The 16360-nt window shown below is 32.3% G+C and overlaps 4 protein-coding genes across 5 annotated transcripts; 3 read left to right on the top strand and 1 right to left on the bottom strand.

Annotated features, from left to right (window-relative positions):
- The first annotated feature begins 133 nt into the window (after positions 1-133).
- LOC123260901 (SWI/SNF-related matrix-associated actin-dependent regulator of chromatin subfamily B member 1) lies at positions 134-2192 on the top strand. 2 transcript variants are annotated; one of them, XM_044722276.1, is made up of 6 exons: positions 134-299; positions 536-1027; positions 1103-1230; positions 1325-1637; positions 1713-1889; positions 1975-2192. In XM_044722276.1, the coding sequence occupies exons 2-6, from the start codon at positions 576-578 to the stop codon at positions 2012-2014; spliced, it is 1110 nt and encodes a 369-aa protein (XP_044578211.1). In that variant the 5' UTR covers positions 134-299; positions 536-575; the 3' UTR covers positions 2015-2192. The 2 variants fall into 2 exon arrangements, with proteins under 2 accessions (XP_044578211.1, XP_044578210.1); XM_044722275.1 differs by having other exon boundaries at positions 136-299; positions 532-1027.
- A 797-nt stretch (positions 2193-2989) lies between these two features.
- On the top strand, positions 2990-5991 carry LOC123260904 (tricarboxylate transport protein, mitochondrial). Its single transcript, XM_044722279.1, has 4 exons — positions 2990-3282; positions 3516-3950; positions 4609-4829; positions 4906-5991. The coding sequence occupies exons 1-4, from the start codon at positions 3129-3131 to the stop codon at positions 5086-5088; spliced, it is 993 nt and encodes a 330-aa protein (XP_044578214.1). The 5' UTR covers positions 2990-3128; the 3' UTR covers positions 5089-5991.
- A 407-nt stretch (positions 5992-6398) lies between these two features.
- Positions 6399-14739, top strand: LOC123260867 (tetratricopeptide repeat protein 28). The gene is made up of 9 exons (XM_044722210.1): positions 6399-6870; positions 7047-7304; positions 7596-7998; positions 8078-10961; positions 11042-11715; positions 11780-12648; positions 12727-12964; positions 13679-13894; positions 13966-14739. Exons 1-9 carry the CDS (start codon positions 6847-6849, stop codon positions 14613-14615), a joined length of 6216 nt encoding a protein of 2071 aa, XP_044578145.1. The 5' UTR covers positions 6399-6846; the 3' UTR covers positions 14616-14739.
- A 719-nt stretch (positions 14740-15458) lies between these two features.
- On the bottom strand, positions 15459-16360 carry LOC123260917 (peptidyl-tRNA hydrolase 2, mitochondrial-like). Its single transcript, XM_044722304.1, has 3 exons — positions 16023-16360; positions 15747-15938; positions 15459-15670 (listed from the first exon to the last, which is right to left on the bottom strand). The coding sequence occupies exons 1-3, from the start codon at positions 16161-16163 to the stop codon at positions 15488-15490; spliced, it is 516 nt and encodes a 171-aa protein (XP_044578239.1). The 5' UTR covers positions 16164-16360; the 3' UTR covers positions 15459-15487.

The raw sequence follows: 16360 nt of genomic DNA, 5'->3' as shown, positions 1-16360 counted from the left end.
AAAGATATAATTGGAGATATATAGATACCTGTATAATTGATAATGTCTTTCTATATTTTATACTCAATACATGCTTTGGCGCGAATTTTTATCAGCAGTGGTACCAACACTATTTTTTTTAAAAGAAAAGTATTCAAGTATTCTCCATCGACGCCTTGACAGGGGCATAAATAATCAAAAGTTTGGTTAGAGTTCCGGTTGTTGTTGTAGGTACATAAATAAAAATAAATGTTTCAATTATTTTGGAGTTATTGCTGAAAATAATTGTTTTTATTGATATTGATACTAATAAAATTTTGGTAATTATCCTTAAATTTCTATAATTATAATTTTACTGGTAAAATACTGGCTATTTGATAATCCATTAATCAATAAACCTATTTTGATAATTGTAGTCGGTATTTTGTAATTTTTTATATTATTATTTTCAAATTAAAGCTTTTTCAAGTAATAATAAATGGTATTTTACCAATTTATTCATCATATTTAATTGTTTTTAATTGACATACTTATATAAATTTTTTTTTTAATTCAGATTTATCTTGGGGTAATAAATTGAATAAAAACAGTCGATCATGGCTTTACGTACGTACGGTGACAAACCAATAAGTTTTCAAGTTGAAGAAAATGGAGAGTATTATTGTATTGGGTCGGAAGTCGGTAATTACTTGCGACTTTTTCGCGGGTCATTATATAAACGTTACCCTGGAATGTACCGAAGATCTATAACTAATGAGGAGCGAAAAAAATTAGTTGAGTTGGGATTGAGTCAGCATGTACTAGCATCAAGCGTTTCTTTGTTGAGAGCAAGTGAAGTTGAAGACATTATTGAGGGTAACGATGAGAAATATAAAGCTGTTTCGGTTCATTCCACTGAGCTTCCAGCACCACGAGAAGGAAAAACTAAAAAATCAATGGCTTGGGTACCTAGTTTGCCAAATAGTTCTCACTTGGACGCTGTACCTCAAGCAACTCCGATCAATCGCAATAGAGTTCACAATAAAAAAGTTAGAACTTTTCCACTGTGGTATGTACTACACTTATTGATAGCTATTGACTATGTTTGAATAAATTTAAATGGATTTTTTAATCAATATTTTAGCTTTGATGATACCGACCCATCAGTTAATCTTGAGAATGCTCTTCAGCAAGAAATGCTTGTTCCTATTCGTTTAGATATGGAAATTGAAGGACAAAAACTTCGTGATACATTCACGTGGAATAAAAATGGTATTTTTTTTTTTTTTATATATATATTTTTTTATTATTTAAAAATTATATCGATGGATTTAATGATTAAATATTTATTAATTTTAAATTTTAGAAAGTTTAATAACTCCAGAGCAATTTGCAGAAGTTTTATGCGATGATTTGGATTTAAACCCTTTGACATTTGTACCAGCAATAGCACAAGCAATTAGACAACAGATTGATGCATTCCCTCAGGAAACTATTTTAGATGACCAGTGTGATCAACGTGTTATCATTAAATTAAACATTCATGTAGGTAATACATCGCTAGTTGATCAAGTTGAGTGGGACATGTCGGAAAAGGAAAATAATCCTGAAAAATTTGCTATGAAGCTTTGCGCTGAGTTAGGTCTCGGTGGTGAATTTGTCACTGCTATTGCTTACAGGTAAAATAATAATTTTTTCTCTTAATTACTCCATTTTTAGTGTCATAAATAATTTATATATACATATATTTTTAGTGTACGAGGACAATTATCTTGGCATCAAAGAACTTATGCTTTCTCTGAAGCTCCATTACCCACAGTTGAAGTTCCGTTTAGACCACCTTCTGAAGCAGATCAATGGGCACCATTCTTAGAAACACTTACCGATGCTGAAATGGAAAAGAAAATACGAGATCAAGACAGAAATACTCGGTAATTTTTCGTTATTTATAATTGTAAAATATTTTAATTGCAATGCAACTTTTAATATTTGTTTTTTTTTCTTTTTAATTCACAGGCGTATGCGACGACTAGCCAATACTACACCAGGATGGTAAACAGTTCCAGATAATTTTCCCATTTATGTACCATAAATTTAAGAATTCATAATCTGTAATCTAAACATTTAATCAATTGATAAAAAATTTGTTCATTTCACAATTGTACAATTATCGTGTGCAGAGCAATTCAAATATTTCATATATTGCTCTGATTTTTTATTAAAATTTATCAATTTATGTATTGAAATTTTTAATTATTTCACCTCAAACTAATTGAAATATTGCTTAAAATAGTTGATAGCATAGCACATTAATTTATTAATTTAAGATTTAATCGAGGAAAAGCTGTATCAAAAAAAATTCTCATTAAAAGATTAGAATCTTGCTAAGCAAGCAAAAAGATTAGTTTTAATATTCTTAAATTAGAACAACAAATATTGTTTTAGAAAAAATATTTGAAAATTTAAGTAATCCTAAAACATAGACTTAAATAAAACTTAACTCTTGTATTTTAATAATTTAGTCATTCAAAAGTAAATATTGATTATATAAATTTATTTAATTAATTTCATCATTTCTTTTCTTTTGTTACATGCAAACAAACGTATAATTAAATATGAACTTAAATGAGATATTAAAAATTGATAAATATAAATTAATTTGATTTCTCTTTAGTTAAATAAATATTTTTATAACATTTTACAATTTTTAATTGTTGAATATCACGAGTAAGTAATTTTTCAAATGAAAAAACATCTAGAAGTAAAAATATATACTTTCAACAAGTTACATAAATTCTGAAAATAGTAAAAACTATGTAACTTTCACAATAATGAGTGAAGCAATTACAGCTCATTTTCTTCAATGAATAAACTTGAATGTTACATATATGTGAATTAGTGTCTGTGTATATCAAGTGGTTGACACTTTTTATAATAAAAGGAATTTGCTATTTGCTACGAGTACCAGTACCAGTAACAACAGAATAGATGACGTGGGAGCTAAGAATTTACATGGAGCGACAAATAGCTTAAAAAAGATATTGACCTCGCTGTAGAATTAGTGTCATGATGAATTGAGTTTAGTTTGCCTCCAGCATTTGCCGGTTGGAGGTGGGTAAGGTTACCAGGATAAACGTGTTTGCTTGTTTAATTAATTAAATTTTGCAAGCATGGATTTTATATCATTTGCTCAATCAATGTCTAATTATAAAGACAGTCCTAAAGGAGTACCAGGTAATCCGTTCCCATCAAGGCCCTGGTTACAGGATCGTGCTGCTGCTGCTCCAGCATCATCTAATATTGGAGTCAAAGGAATCATTGCCGGTATTTTTTTATAAATAATACTGATAAAAATGTACAGATATTCAGACAGTAAATTTTTTTCTTAAATTCACTTAAATTATAAAATTTTAAATAAGTTTTGAAGTCAATAAATGACTAATTGCACGGCCTTGTGCTATTTGTTTGTAAATTATAAAAGTATTATTGCGATAATACTGTAATAAATTATCATACGATTATTAATAAATTTTTATTTGATGTATGCTTATTTACAGGAGGAATAACTGGTGGTATTGAGATTTGTATTACATACCCAACGGAATATGTTAAGACCCAATTGCAATTAGATGGGAAAGCTGGTGCTGGTAAACAATATTCAGGAATATGGGACTGTGTCACAAAAACAGTAAAAACAAATGGATTTTTTGGCCTATATCGCGGTCTACCTGTTCTTCTTTATGGTTCTATACCAAAGTCAGCTGTGCGATTTGGTGCATTTGAAACTGTTAAAAATCAACTAGTTGATGCTGATGGTTCATTAAATGCACAACGTCGACTTTTAGCTGGTCTATGTGCTGGTATTTGTGAAGCAATACTTGCTGTAACACCAATGGAAACTGTCAAAGTTAAATTTATCAATGATCAACGATCTGCTAATCCTCAATTTCGTAGTTTTTTTCATGGAGTTAAGCTTATTGTAAAAGAGCAAGGTAAGTTTTATACATTTATAATTTAATTTAACGCCATAAAGTCATAATTTAATCATCCTTATATTTTTTATAATCAGCATAGTTGCTGAAAGATATTATTATTATTATTATTATTGTTTAATCCTTGAAACAATTACGTACAATACTAGCATTCAAATTTAAAATAATTCGTTATTTATTATGTAATGTATTTACTCAATAGATTTTATCTTCTGTGTAGTAGTATAATAAAAATGATAAGGAAATACTAATCATGGATAATAAATGTATTAGTATCTCATCTTTATCACTTTGTGTATATATTTTTCGTTCAGCAAACTTTACACAAGATAATTGAGAAAAAAAATTGCTAGAAATTAAACTTTTACCTTGAATAATTAAATCGTATTCCAAATCATTAAAAAACGGATGGATGGTCAAAGTTCTTGGCTACTTTTATATACCTCGCGAAGAAATAAAATTTTAACTTACTATTTATTATTTGGCATACTGACAATATGCAAATAAAAAATATTTTCTTTCAAAAAATATTTTATTTTTATATAAAATCGACCAGTTATTTCATATTTCTATAAATAAATCCAATCTCTGACGCAAGGCTGGAGTGTAAAATCTATTAATAAAATTTGATAAACCTAAAAAAATATGTTTTTATCAGGTTTGAAAGGAGTCTATCAAGGAGTAGTGCCGACAATAATGAAACAGGGTTCTAATCAAGCTATAAGATTTTTTGTTATGGAGACAATGAAAGATTGGTATCGTGGTGGAGACAATAATAAACAAGTACCTAAGGTGGTTGTCGGTATATTTGGAGCTTGCGCTGGTGCTGCATCAGTATTTGGAAATACTCCAATCGATGTAGTGAAAACAAGGATGCAGGTAATAATCAATCGTTTCAGTGTTCGAAATAAATATTTGTTTTATATTTGTAAATTTATTTAATTTCAACTTTCAGGGTTTGGAAGCATATAAATACAAAGGAAGTTTAGATTGCGCTGTACAAGTTTGGAAAAAAGAAGGTCCACGTGCATTTTACAAAGGAACTGTTCCACGATTAGGAAGAGTATGTCTTGATGTTGCCATAACATTTATGATTTATGATTCATTTATGGATCTCTTTAAGAAAGTATGGCCATAAACTATATCTATCACATATTTATGTAATATATTTTACATACAAAGTGCCCCCTAAACAAATAATTGTGTCAAAAAATTGCACAAAATCATCGATATTTTGAATTTATTTCTTACTAAATCTTTGATAGTAGTGACAATGATTTTTATACAGAAAAATTTATAAAGTAAGATATACAACATAAAAAAATAGCGAGCTTAAATATTATTTATAACTGGGTTAATTCAAACTTTAATTAATTATCACGTTGTACAGATTTTTTTTTTTATTTGCGATGGTATAATAGAGTAATTTAATAATGTAAATGTGTAAAAAATATTCATATTTAGTAATATATGAATATTCATGCCTATAAACTATAGAAAAAACCAAAGTTCATCTTGCAATAATTTTTTTAATCAAGAAAAGTTTTTTTAAGAGATTTATATAAAAATTTTATGTTTATTACTTTGTTGAATAATATTTTTCTTACCGTACCATCAATTAAAATGGGAAAAAAAGTTTATTTATAATTATATACTTAGATTTATTTGGAAAGGAAAAAAAATTAATACAAATTTTTCTCTTTATTATTAACTTTGTCACATTATCTATTGTTCATCAAGCAATATAATAATATCATGAGAATTGTTGGTGAAGTGAAATTTTAATTATGAATTAAGTAAAACATCTACTGAAAACATTCCACAAATCATTCCAAACTAATATATACAACTTGAGACAAGATTGATATTTTATTGTGTTTTTTGAAACAATCAATTGTCAAAAATATTTATTATTATAATCGAGAATCTCAATTAAATATCAATATTTGCTTATTCATAGATATTTAAAAATGTTGCAAATAGATTCACAAGTATATGTATATACAGATTAATTTTTGCCATTATACAAAATCTTAACTACCATTATATTATTTCAATGATGTTAATTTAAAAAATTTATAATTAAATTTAAATTTTATTTTATATATACGCATATTATGTTAAAGTTATAACAAATAAATCTTAATATTTATGATAATATAAATGAAATTATTTAATTTAATCAAAGCGTTCTATTTAATTATAATTAACATAGATACTTTCACTATAAATTTTCATTAACAATAAATATTGTTGTGTAAATAAAGAGCAATAAGGGTGAAAATAAAAATAATTGAAAGGTTTACAGCAATAAAAATGATCAGTTGTGAATGTGTGATGATCAGAATGAAATGAATGGTGTATATTTATTATAGATGAAGATTAACGTTCCATAAAGGCATGGTATTAGTGCAAAAAGAATGTGTTGATGTTAATGTTGATAATATTAGCGTATACCTGTAGATTACATGGAGCTGTAGTGGTACCGTGTATTGTGGTGATGTAGTGGGGCCACCAGGCCCCGATCCCCCACTCCTGTTGGGCCCAACGATGGGACCAGAGGTCACATTCCAAGATGGCTGTACCTGAGGAATGCAGTGGGTGCCCCCCTAAGACGCTTTCCTCCCTCCTTTTTTATTAACTAAACCAATTTAATCTATTTAAATTGATAATACATATATATTTCAAACATTCATCAAATTTTAGTTAACATACACGTTTATACATAATATTTAATGTGATATATTATATTTATTTATTCCGTATTATAATATATTTATTATTATAATTTTCGAGGGTGATATATATTTGAGAATACTGCCGCGAAGGCCAAGTGAGTACACTTAGGATCTGGATAATGCTTATGCAAGACGATGCAACCGGCTCGTCTTAAACAATGTCTCATCGGGATATCTCTGAGGTAAATATTAATTATTACTTTAATTATTCTTTGCCGTTATATCGACTCCATGATTGACAAAAAAAAATAGTGATAAAAGTGTGAAGTAAAATACAAATAAATATTTTTCGTTGCGTTGAAAGTCAAGTTGGATATTTAAAAATATAATAATAAAAAAATATTAATTTAAATAACAGGTGGAGCCCGAAGGTACGTCGGCCTTGGCTGCTGGATCAAGAGCTCTATTTCTAGAGACAGTACGCAAAAGTAATACAGCCTGTCAAAATGGGGATTACGCACTGGCAGCAACATTGTACACTGAAGCACTTGCTTTGGATCCACTTAGTCATGTACTATATTCGAATAGATCTGCGGCACGTCTTAAAATGGGTTTATTTGCATTAGCATTACAGGATGCTGTACGTGCTACAGAACTTGTTCCTCAATGGCCAAAGGTAAGACGACTTATTCATAAATTTTATCAATTTATTATGACACTGAAGTTGACAGACATAAAAAATATTCTTAGAACTTTATGGCAATTAAATTATTATAAAAAAAATTTAATTAAAAAATTTCACATGTGAAAATTAATAAAAATTACAAGTAAAGATTTTTAGAAGCATTTTTTTATTGTAATTAAATTTATAATTTAATCACAGTATTATAATTTATTCATCAAATTTCTGTCAGTTTATCATATTATATTTAAATATAATCGAAATAAAGATAAAAAATTATTTCAGGCTTATTATCGTCAAGGAGTTGCATTACAATGTTTAGGACGTCATGGCGAAGCTCTTGTGGCTTTTGCCACTGGTCTCGCTCGAGATCCATCCAATTCCCAACTATTATCTGGACTGGTAGAAGCTTCACTGAAATCTCCACTGCGTTCAACACTGGAGCCTACATTCCAGCAACTACGAGCTATGAAGCTTGATGAATCTCCGTTCGTAGTAATTTCAGTTGTTGGACAAGAGCTTCTTGGTGCTGGACAGTATAAAGCTGCAGCTGGAGTGCTAGAAGCAGCTCTTGCGATCGGGACATGTAGTTTAAAATTACGTGGTTCCGTATTTTCAGCACTGTCTAGTGCTTACTGGGCGCTTAATTCGCTCGACAAAGCTATAAATTATATGCAGCAAGATTTAGGTTTGTATAACGACTGTCAAAAAATTTTATACTCTTTAAGCTCTTAGATTAAGTTATTTAATTGCATTAAAATTTTTAGGAGTAGCAAGATCGCTTGGCGACACCCAAGGTGAATGTCGAGCCCACGGTAATTTAGGATCAGCTTATTTCAGTAAAGGAACGTACAAAGAAGCTCTTACAGCTCATAGATATCAATTAGTCCTGGCGATGAAATGTAAGGACGCACAAGCAGCAGCATCTGCTTTGACAAGTCTTGGGCATGTTTACACTGCAATCGGGGACTTGCCTAATGCTCTGGCGTCACACAAACAATGTGTTCAATTAGTCAAACAGATGGGAGATCGTCTCCAAGAAGCCAGAGAGATAGGTAACGTTGGAGCTGTTTATTTGGCGATGGGAGAGTTTGAGAGTGCGGTTGATTGTCATACTCAACATTTGAGAATAGCAAGAAGACTTGGAGACCGTGTTGAAGAAGCTCGTGCTTTCAGTAACCTTGGATCTTCTCATCATTATCGTCGTAATTTTGGACAGGCTATGACTTACCACGAAAATGTACTAAAAATAGCCCAAGAACTTGGCGATAAAGCCATTGAAACGAGAGCGTATGCTGGACTAGGTCATGCAGCACGGTGTGCAGGTGATTTGGCACAAGCAAAGCTTTGGCATCAGCGTCAACTAGATGTTGCTTTGACGACAAAAGATAAGGTTGCTGAAGGTCGTGCTTGCTCTAATTTAGGAATTGTTTATCAACTTTTAGGTGAGCATGACGCGGCATTAAAGTTACATCAAGCGCACTTAGGAATAGCTCGATCACTTGGTGATAAAGCGGGAATGGGACGGGCTTATGGTAATATTGGTAATGCATACAATGCTTTAGGTTACTATGAACAAGCAATCAAGTACCATAAGCAAGAATTGACAATAAGTAAAGAAGTTAATGACCGCAGTTCCGAGGCAAGTACTCATGGAAATTTAGCAGTTGCTTATCAAGCTGTACAAGGACATGAAACTGCATTGAGACATTATAGAGCGCATCTGGTAATAGCCAGAGAACTAAAAGATGCTGCTGGTGAAGCGTGTGCTCTTTTAAATTTAGCCAATTGTTTATCATCAAGAGGAAGATTTGAAGAAGCGGTACCTTATTATGAAAATTATCTTATGCTTTCCCAAGAGCTTCATGATGTTGAAGGGGAAGCCAAAGCGTGTCATTTTTTAGGCTACGCACATTATTGTCTAGGTAATCATCGAGAAGCAGTTAGATATTATGATCAAGATTTAGCGTTAGCTAAAGATTTACAAGATAAATCAGGTATGGGACGAGCATACTGTAATCTTGGTCTTGCTCATCTTGCACTTGGAAATTTGGATACTGCGCTCGAGTGTCAAAAATATTATTTAGCAATAGCTCATATGATGAAACATCTCTCAGGAAAATTTCGAGCTTTGGGTAATATGGGTGACTGTCTTTTAAGACTCGGTGAGACTGAAGAAGCCATTAAAATTCATCAACGTCAGTTGAATTTAGCCCGTCAAGCGGCTGATAGAAGTTTAGAAGCAGCTGCCTATGGAGCACTTGGAATCGCTCATCGCGCTACAAGGAACTTTGATAAAGCACTGGGATTTCATACCCAAGAACTTACCTTACGTCAAGAGTCTAGTGATCTTAGAGGTGAATGTAGAGCACATGGAAATCTCGGTGCAGTTCATATGGCTTTGGGTCAGTATACTCATGCTCTTAAGTGTTATCAAGAACAATTAGATCGTGCGAGAGAGCTAGTGGATTCTGGAATTGAAGCTCAAGCGCTAGGAAATTTAGGAATCGCAAGATTAAATATGGCATATTATGAAGATGCAATAGGATATTTCGAGCAGCAGTTAGCAACTTTAGAACCCTTGACAACTGGAACAGCATTGTTTGATAAAGCAAGAGCATTAGGAAATCTCGGAGATTGTTATGAAGCTCTAGGTGACCCTGAAGAAGCTGTCAAGTGTCATGAACAGCAATTAGCAGCTGCTATACGATTACGAAGTATAATAGACCAAGAGAAAGCATATCGGGGGCTTGGAAGGGCGCGTGAAGCTTCGGGTAATCTACAAGAGGCACTAGTGTGTTTCGAGAAAAGACTTGTAGCTGCTCATGAAGTCGAAAGCCCAGAAGCAAGAGGTTCAGCTTATGGTGATTTAGGACGAGTCCATGCTGCGTTAGGAAATCACGAACAAGCTGTCAGTTGCTTGTCACATCAACTGGCTTTAGCACGAGGTCTAGGTGATAAAGTAGCAGAAGCAGAAGCTGCAAGTGGTTTAGGAGTCGTTCATCTTTTAATGGATGATCCAGATTCCGCATTTAGGCATCATCAATTAGAGTTGTCTTTAGCCGAAGATCTAGATGCTGCTGGACTACAAGCCCGTGCCTGTGCTAATCTTGGCGCAACACAAGAAGCTCTTGGTCAATATGAAGAGGCAATAAGATTGCAAGAACAGTCGTTAAGTTTAGCAGCAGCAGCTGGTGATCAAGCAGCACGAGCTATTGCATTTTCTAGTCTTGGAAGGCTACATCATCTCTGTGGTGACTTTCCTCGCGCTTTGAGTTATCTCCAATCAGGCCTTTCACTGTCTGAAGGTCTTGGGAGGCGCGAAGAAGTTGCACGACTGCATCATCGACTTGGTCTTGTTCATTGGCAAACCGGAGAAGCTTCTATTGCTGTTGAACAACTCGAGAAAGCTGCTAATTTATTAGAATCACTCGATGGTTCATCTAGTATTTTAACAAATCAGACTAAAAAATCTGATTTACTTGTCGAAATTTATGGAATGCTGCAAAAAGTATTAGTAAGTTTAAACCGTGCTGAAGAAGCGCTAAATTGGGCTGAAAGATCTCGAAGATCAAAGAGTATTAATCTTGAAGATGTTACTCATTACTCAGAAATTATCGACCGGCAAAGAGGAATCGTTTTATATTACAGGTATGTTTTATTTTTTTTATTAATTAGATTAAAATATTCTAATGTCCAGTCTACAAATTGTAACAATTATTATTTTGCAGTGAGGTTGAAAATGAATTACATGTCTGGTGTTTAGCGCCGAGTCGTGGACTCTTGAGGTTCCATTCAACAACCATGCCTAATGGAATGACTCTTGAGCAACAAGTAAATCAAGCACGAGAAGCATTACTCGATGAATCGCCAGATTTGATTGACGAGAGTTCTAAAATGCCGTTAAGAGGAAACAGATTTAATGCTAGTTCCTATAGTTTAAGTAGTCTCTTTAGTGTTGGTTCTGCAAGTTCTCGAGCTGGAAGCGCACGATGGGGTCGTGGATCCAAAGATCCTGCTTGGCAGACACCTGTTTCAATTCAATCACTTTACGATATTCTTCTAGCGCCATTTGAAGATTTACTTCCTCCAGTGAGAAAAGAACTAGTTTTAGTTGTTGAGAAATCTCTTTACCTCGCACCTCTTCCGGCTTTACAAGCAGCCTCTGGTGAAGATTATCTCTGTGAAAGATTTTCTTTGTTGGTGGTACCATCTTTAGCGGCTTTGAAGAAAAGGTCCCGTACGCCGATGCCAGAGGGTGGTGCCACAGTTGCAGCTCTTGTTGTTGGTAATCCAGTACTTCCTGAAGAATTACGAGATGAACACGGATGGCCTGAGACTGTTGCCTCCGCAGAAAGTGAAGCCGGAATCGTTGCTGAGATTTTGGAGTCACGTCCTCTAACAGGTTGATATTTTTAATAATTAACATTAATAATTCATACTCATTACTTATTATTTTTATTTAATAGGCATTGAAGCTTCAAGATCTGCAGTACTAAGATCTCTTCCCGACGCAGAATGTATTCACCTTACCATACCAATCTTATGGAACTCAGCTAGCCTAACATTTACACCCGATCAAAGCGAAGAAAATACACAGCGTCCTGAATTTTTGGTATCTCCAGCAGAAATAATGAGACAGAGATTAACTGCTCGTTTAGTTGTATTATCTTCAGGGCATTGCTGGAACAATGATGAAAGTTCAACCAAAATAACTACCGATGGCATTGAAGCAATAGCAAAGAGTCTTTTAAATGCCGGCGCACAGTGTGTTCTCATTGCAATGTGGCCTGTACCTTCAACAGCTGGTAGTATTTTACTACGAGCGTTCTACAGCGCAATGTTACAAGGTGCTCGTGCGTCGAGAGCTTTAGCAGAAGCCATGCAAACCGTTCAACACACAAGACACTTTGCACACCCGCTGAATTGGGCTGGATGGCTGTTACTTGGCGGAGACGCTAGACTTTCCAACAAAGTTGCATTAATGGGCCAAGCTCTGGCAGAGTTACTACGCAGTGGACCAGAAATGAGTCGAGATGCATTACGCGTTACGTTACATTTAGTAGAGAAATCTCTTCAACGTATTCACCGTGGTCAGAAAAATGCTATGTACACAACTCAACGTAGTATTGAAAACAAAGTTGGTTCGGCAACTGGTTGGAAAGAATTGTTAATGTCTGTTGGATTCCGTTTTGAGCCAGCAGGTAATGGTATTCCTTCGTCAGTATTTTTCCCTCAAAGTGATCCAGAAGAAAGATTGACTAGATGTAGTGCTAGTTTACAAGCGTTATTAGGATTGGGACCAGCTTCTTTGCATGCTCTTGTTCGTTTATTACAGGTACCATCATTTTTCTCAGCGAGATATTTAGTTATTTATTTAATATGTATTTTTTTTCACTCTTCATATTTTTTGTAGGTACCAGAAGCAGCTGAAGATGTTATTTCTGCAATGAGAAAAGCCAGTTGCGCGACTGAAGGTCAAGAAGTGTCGTTGCCAGTTAAAGTTTGGCGAGCATCGGGTTCTCATGAGCTATTTGCTAGCTTAGGATTCGATCTAATGGAAGTTGGACAATCTGAAGTTACACTTAGAAGTAGTAAACAAGCATCTCGACGGGCAGTTCAATTTGCTTTACAAGCGTTGTTAGCATTATTTGGTAAGAAACTTTTTTTTTAATTACTAATTAGTAGGGTGGCGCAAAAAAACTGGCTTTTTTTTTTTTTTTCGAGCCTCGAGTGAAAAAAAAGTCAGTTTTTGATGTTTTAAGAGCCCTCTCCAAAGAACAGCTCAAAAAAAAATTTTAAGAGTCGCTCCAAATTTTTTTTAATTTCAAAAGTCGTCAAAAATCGAAATTTTTTTTCTTTTTTAATTTTTTTTTTCGTTACGTCATAATTTTATAGACAAAAAAAAAAAAAAATAAGTACCTGAAAGTTTCAATTCAAAATTTAAATTTTGAAAGGTCGCTCATAGTTTTTTTTAAATTTCAGAGTAAAAAAATGCTAATTCAATTAAATAGTCATTATAATAAATTAAAAAAAATTATGATCGACCTTTTAAAATTCACATTTTGAACTGAATCTTTCAGGAAAACCTTTTTTTTTTTTTGGTTTATAAAATTATGACGTAACGAGAAAAAAAATTAAAAAAAAAAATTCAATTTTTGACGATTTTTTAAATTTAAAAAAATTTGGATCGACCTCTTAAAAAATTTTTTTTAAGCTGTCCTTTGGAGAGAGCTCTTAAAACATCAAAAACTAACATTTTTTCACTCGAGACTTAAAAAAAAAATAGTCGGTTTTTTTTTTGCGCCACCCTACTAATTAGTCTACAAATTAAATGATTTACTTTTAATTATTAATAATTATACCAGATACTCAAGAAGCTCCCAAAAGCTTGAGCTTAGACTCAGGCAGTTCAATGGAAAGTCTTGTTTCTGTTTCACAACCGGAGAAAAATAGTCTTCTCGAGCGGCCGAGACTTGGTGGAGCATTTGCAAGCTACGTGAGACATCGGGGTGAGCCTGATGGTAAAACTAATGAAGCACCCAATGCTTCTAATCCACGGCAGACGTATCCAAATGAAGGAGGTAAATATATTTTTTGTATTAAAATTTGATTGTTTAATAAAAAAAAATTGGTAATATTATTTTGCTTGTAGGTGAATCTGATGTTGCGTTTACTCCAAGTCCGCCAGTTGCTCTGACATTGAATCATCAAACTCGTATTAGAAATTTGTATCAAGAACAAACAGTACGACCTGACTCCAGTTCTAGCAGTTCAGTAACAGACTGGGAAAATGGTCATAATACGATATTAAGACGACAACCGGTACCACCTTTACCACCAGCAGTCCTGGATAGACTAAGTGTCCGCACTGAAATAGGATCGATTGCGTCAAGAAAATTACGAATGCCAACAACTAATAATACTAACGAAGAAATTAATCATCAACCTGAGACACCACAAACTAATGAAAGTATTCCACACAATATAAGAAATTTAGCAACTTCATTGACAAGCTTAACTCGTGAATTGACACCGACAATGTCTGAAGTTTATCACGAGAGAAATATTGGATTGGGACTAGCACCATCTCTATCAAAACTTCTTGAAGAAGTTGGTAATGTTACTGAAAGTGAACAACGTCAACTTTCAAGATCTGAACAAAGTCAAACACAAAACTGGTTACAAAATGAACCAGAACTTTGTCGGAGAGATGAAGCAGATGGCAGATCTATTGCGGAATCACAATGTAGTGCAACTAGTTTTAACAAAATACACAGAAAAGCACCACCTCCTCCTGTGTAATCAAGTTAACTAATTAATTAATTATTTTTACTGTTCTTTACTTTTTTTTTTATACAAAAAAAAAAATTTATTTAACATTTCATGTAGGAAAAAAAGTAAATTTTGTTGGTTACTATTTATGTAATTATTGTGAAAATATTTAACCCGTTATAGTAATTGAAGTAACAACTAATTAATTATTAACTTTATTTCAATTATTATATTTAATAATTATTCTAAACTAAATTCAGTTTGAATGATGGGTTGATAACTGCATTTTAATAAAAAGTGTATATTATTGTTATTATATATTGACAATAGAAAATTTTATAGGATAAATTTTAATTTTTACGATAAATTAATAATAAATTGATTTTAACTTTCAATCAAGTATTTTATACGAATATATTTGAAAAAAATCAATCGTTGCATGGAGACTGAATTGAGCTTGCCTAAAACAAAAACTAGATTTGCTAATTAATCATTTAATTACAATCCTCTTTTATATAAATGATTGTGAAAATTAGTAGTTAATTTTTCAACTGAATTGACTATTTTTTTTTTATAAAACGGATAATTTAAAAAATGAATTTAATTTTTAATTTAATTTAATTAAATAAAGCACAATCAATGAAAAGATAATTATTAAATCATGTGAATTATTTCTTAAAATTTTTATCAAAATCGTAGATTTAAATATTTATGTAGCGAAGCAACATTCCAAACAATAATAATTTAATAATATATTTATATTTACTGCAATAGCAGTGTTAATAAATCATTTTTTGAAAATAAAACATACTTTTGTTATTTAAATGAAAATTTATTGATTTGATTTTCAAAAAATAATTAATATTTTAATTAATAATGTTTATATACTGATTCAGTATAATTTAATACAATTTTAAGTGACCAGTTACTTGATCAATTAAATGAGCAGGACCAGGACCAACACCACAGACTGTTTTGGAGCCAGGTTCGACTTGTGTGTGACCAGCATCTTGAATTACTCTGGCAATAAGTCCAACTGCTCTCGCATTCTTGGCTATTTCTTCCAGCTGCTCAACGTTATCCACCTGTACAAGCAATTAAATCCATTTGAGTAAACAGAAATACAATCAATGCATAAATAATTATAAAATGAGTAGCTACTTTTAATGCAATTTTTTTCTGACCACAATCTTCCCATCCGGCTAAAATTTTAGGATATTTTCTAGCAGCTTTGTAATTACTAACAGCAGCATGAGCACACTGAGCTGCAACTTTGCCTTTGCCCATTTTCAAATCGTTTCTAACAACCAAAACCATTTTATAATCATCATCATCATCACTAGCCTCCATTAACTGCAATTAATTTAAAATATATTATTATAAATTTAATTGTATTTTATATTTAATAAAATACTTATTTATTAAACAAATACATACCACTTCTTCAGGTTTTTTTTCTACTGTATTAGGAATACTTTTCTTGCCAAAACGGTAAAAACTATAGCCAATTACCATTGCCACGATAAACCCAAGCTTAACATCATTCACAGCGTTTAAAAATTCATCAAATAAATTCATTTTTTAATTAATGATTATATAAATAAAAAAAAGTAAACAAAAATTGTACGGATGTACTAGTATAAACAATCAGCTGAGAAGTTTGAATATCACGTGAAGTCAAGGCGGTTACTTGACTGAACAAAGCAACAATTGGCTCGATAATGTTCAACAATATCAAGAAATTAAAAGTGTATACTGTCTGGTTACTTTTACGT

Source organism: Cotesia glomerata, linkage group LG3 (genome assembly GCF_020080835.1).
Source record: "Cotesia glomerata isolate CgM1 linkage group LG3, MPM_Cglom_v2.3, whole genome shotgun sequence".
Classification (NCBI taxonomy): Eukaryota; Metazoa; Arthropoda; class Insecta; order Hymenoptera; family Braconidae; genus Cotesia; species Cotesia glomerata.
The sequence above is the reverse complement of the archived record's forward strand: the minus strand, read 5'-3'. Positions and strand labels throughout refer to the sequence as shown.

Excerpts from the sequence above, each read along its gene's own strand:
- LOC123260867 (XM_044722210.1), top strand. The coding sequence starts at position 6,847 with ATGTCTCATCGGGATATCTCTGAG. Across the intron at positions 6,871-7,046 it reads CTCATCGGGATATCTCTGAG|GTGGAGCCCGAAGGTACGTC; the intron begins GTAAATATTAAT and ends TTTAAATAACAG. Across the intron at positions 12,649-12,726 it reads CTCTTGTTCGTTTATTACAG|GTACCAGAAGCAGCTGAAGA; the intron begins GTACCATCATTT and ends TATTTTTTGTAG.
- LOC123260901 (XM_044722276.1), top strand. The coding sequence starts at position 576 with ATGGCTTTACGTACGTACGGTGACAAACCAATAAGTTTTCAAGTTGAA. Across the intron at positions 1,028-1,102 it reads GTTAGAACTTTTCCACTGTG|CTTTGATGATACCGACCCAT; the intron begins GTATGTACTACA and ends TCAATATTTTAG. Across the intron at positions 1,231-1,324 it reads ATTCACGTGGAATAAAAATG|AAAGTTTAATAACTCCAGAG; the intron begins GTATTTTTTTTT and ends TTTAAATTTTAG.
- LOC123260904 (XM_044722279.1), top strand. The coding sequence starts at position 3,129 with ATGGATTTTATATCATTTGCTCAATCAATGTCTAATTATAAAGACAGT. Across the intron at positions 3,283-3,515 it reads AGTCAAAGGAATCATTGCCG|GAGGAATAACTGGTGGTATT; the intron begins GTATTTTTTTAT and ends GCTTATTTACAG. Across the intron at positions 4,830-4,905 it reads TAGTGAAAACAAGGATGCAG|GGTTTGGAAGCATATAAATA; the intron begins GTAATAATCAAT and ends TTCAACTTTCAG.
- LOC123260917 (XM_044722304.1), bottom strand. The coding sequence starts at position 16,163 with ATGAATTTATTTGATGAATTTTTAAACGCTGTGAATGATGTTAAGCTT. Across the intron at positions 15,939-16,022 it reads AAAAAAAACCTGAAGAAGTG|TTAATGGAGGCTAGTGATGA; the intron begins GTATGTATTTGT and ends AATTAATTGCAG. Across the intron at positions 15,671-15,746 it reads AGAAAAAAATTGCATTAAAA|GTGGATAACGTTGAGCAGCT; the intron begins GTAGCTACTCAT and ends TTGCTTGTACAG.